Source organism: Corvus brachyrhynchos, unplaced genomic scaffold, assembly GCF_000691975.1.
Source record: "Corvus brachyrhynchos isolate BGI_N302 unplaced genomic scaffold, ASM69197v1 scaffold1047, whole genome shotgun sequence".
NCBI classification, from domain to species: Eukaryota; Metazoa; Chordata; class Aves; order Passeriformes; family Corvidae; genus Corvus; species Corvus brachyrhynchos.
The window spans coordinates 19496-21226 of record NW_008238973.1 but is presented as its reverse complement, the minus strand read 5'-3'; the positions used below and the strand labels follow the sequence as shown (position 1 = coordinate 21226).

Below are 1731 nucleotides of genomic sequence, written 5' to 3'. Positions count from 1 at the left end.
GGTGGTGAGGAAGGAGCAGGCGCCCAGCGACTCGTCCGTGTGCTTGTTGATGATGCGCCTGGCGGGGGAAAGGGGGGAGGAAAAAAAAAAACCGGGGTTTTGGGGGGGAAATTCCGTGTTTTTTCCAAGGTTTGGGGCGGGGGTTTGGGGGGGAATTCCACGTTTCTCAAAGATTCGGGGTGAAATTTGGAGAAATCCCCTATTTTTCAAAGATTCGGGGCGGGGATTTGGGGGGGAATTCCCCGTTTCTCAAAGATTCGGGGAGAAATTCGGAGAAATTCCGTGTTTTTCGAGGATTCGGGGTGGGATTTGGGGGGATTCCATGTTTCTCGAAGATTCGGGCTGAAATTCGGAGAAATTCCGTGTTTTTCGAGGATTCGGGGTGGGATTTGGGGGGAATTTCATGTTTCTCAAAGATTTGGGGAGAAATTCCATGTTTTTCAGAGATTCAGGGCGGGGATTTGCGGGAGATTTGAGTCCAAGGTTTGGGGCGGGGGTTTGGGGGGGAATTCCACGTTTCTCAAAGATTCGGGGTGAAATTTGGAGAAATTCCCTATTTTTCAAAGATTCGGGGCGGGGATTTGGGGGGAATTCCCCGTTTCTCGAAGATTCGGGGTGAAATTCGGAGAAATTCCGTGTTTTTCGAGGATTCGGGGTGGGATTTGGGGGGAATTCCATGTTTCTCAAATATTTGGGGAGAAATTCTGAGAAATTCCATGTTTTTCAAGGATTCAGGGCCGGGGTTTGGGGGGAATTCCACATTTCTCAAAGATCAGGGGTGAAATTTGGAGAAACTCCATGTTTTTCGAAGATTCAGGGTGGGATTTGGGGGGGATGCCACGTTTCTCAAAGATTTGGGAAGAAATTCGGAGAAATTCCATATTTTTCGACGATTCGGTACGGGGATTTGGGGGGAATTCCAGGTTTCTCAAAGATTCAGGGTGAAATCTCAAAAGCTAAGAATAAAAAAATCACAAAATCGGGAAAAAAAAAAATCTGCGAAATCCTGGGTAGAGACCGTAAATCCAGGGGCGAAAACCGCAAAACGATGGATGAAAATCACGACGTCGGGACTTAAAATCACTAAATTACGAATAAAATCTACAGAACCGTGGGCAAGACCGTGACTAAAAACCACGGATGGAAGAGCAGAACGCGTAACCCCGAAACGAACCCCCCGAAATCCCGGACAAGGCTCCACAAAATCCCGGATAAATCCCACGGAATCCCGAGCGGAACGGCGCCGACTGACCGGAAGTGGAGCTTGCGGCAGGGCCGCTCGGCGCCGGAGGCCTTGACGCACTCCTCCTTGGTGCCGTGGTCGCAGAACTCCTGCACCTGCGCGCGGCCTGCGCCCTCGGGCGGCCCCGCGAGCGGAACTTCTCCACGATGGACTGCTCCTTGGCCGTCGTGGTGTTCAGCAGCTCCAGGATCTCCTGGCTCACCTGAGGAGAAATTCCGTGTTTGCTCGGAGCCGCCCTGAGGCTCCACCCACCATCTTGAGGCTCCACCAATCCCCTTGAGGCTCCACCCACCATTGTGAGGCTCCACCAATCCCCTCGAGGCTCCACCCACCATCTTGAGGCTCCACCAATCCCCTTGAGGCTCCACCCACCATTGTGAGGCTCCACCCATCATCTTTAGACCCCTCCCACCATCTTTAAGCTCCACCCACCTCCTTGTGGCCCCACCTACTGTCTTTAAACTCCACCCACCACCTTTAGGCTCCAC

The 1731-nt window shown here is 52.3% G+C and overlaps 1 protein-coding gene across 1 annotated transcript in view; it reads right to left on the bottom strand.

Annotated features, from left to right (window-relative positions):
* Nucleotides 1–1731, bottom strand: part of METTL3 (methyltransferase like 3) — an 8533-nt gene that overhangs the window by 5054 nt on the left and 1748 nt on the right. Inside the window, 3 exon segments of the mRNA XM_017738703.1 lie at nt 1–58; nt 1253–1365; nt 1368–1634. Of these exon segments, the coding sequence (XP_017594192.1) occupies nt 1–58; nt 1253–1365; nt 1368–1634 (438 nt within the window).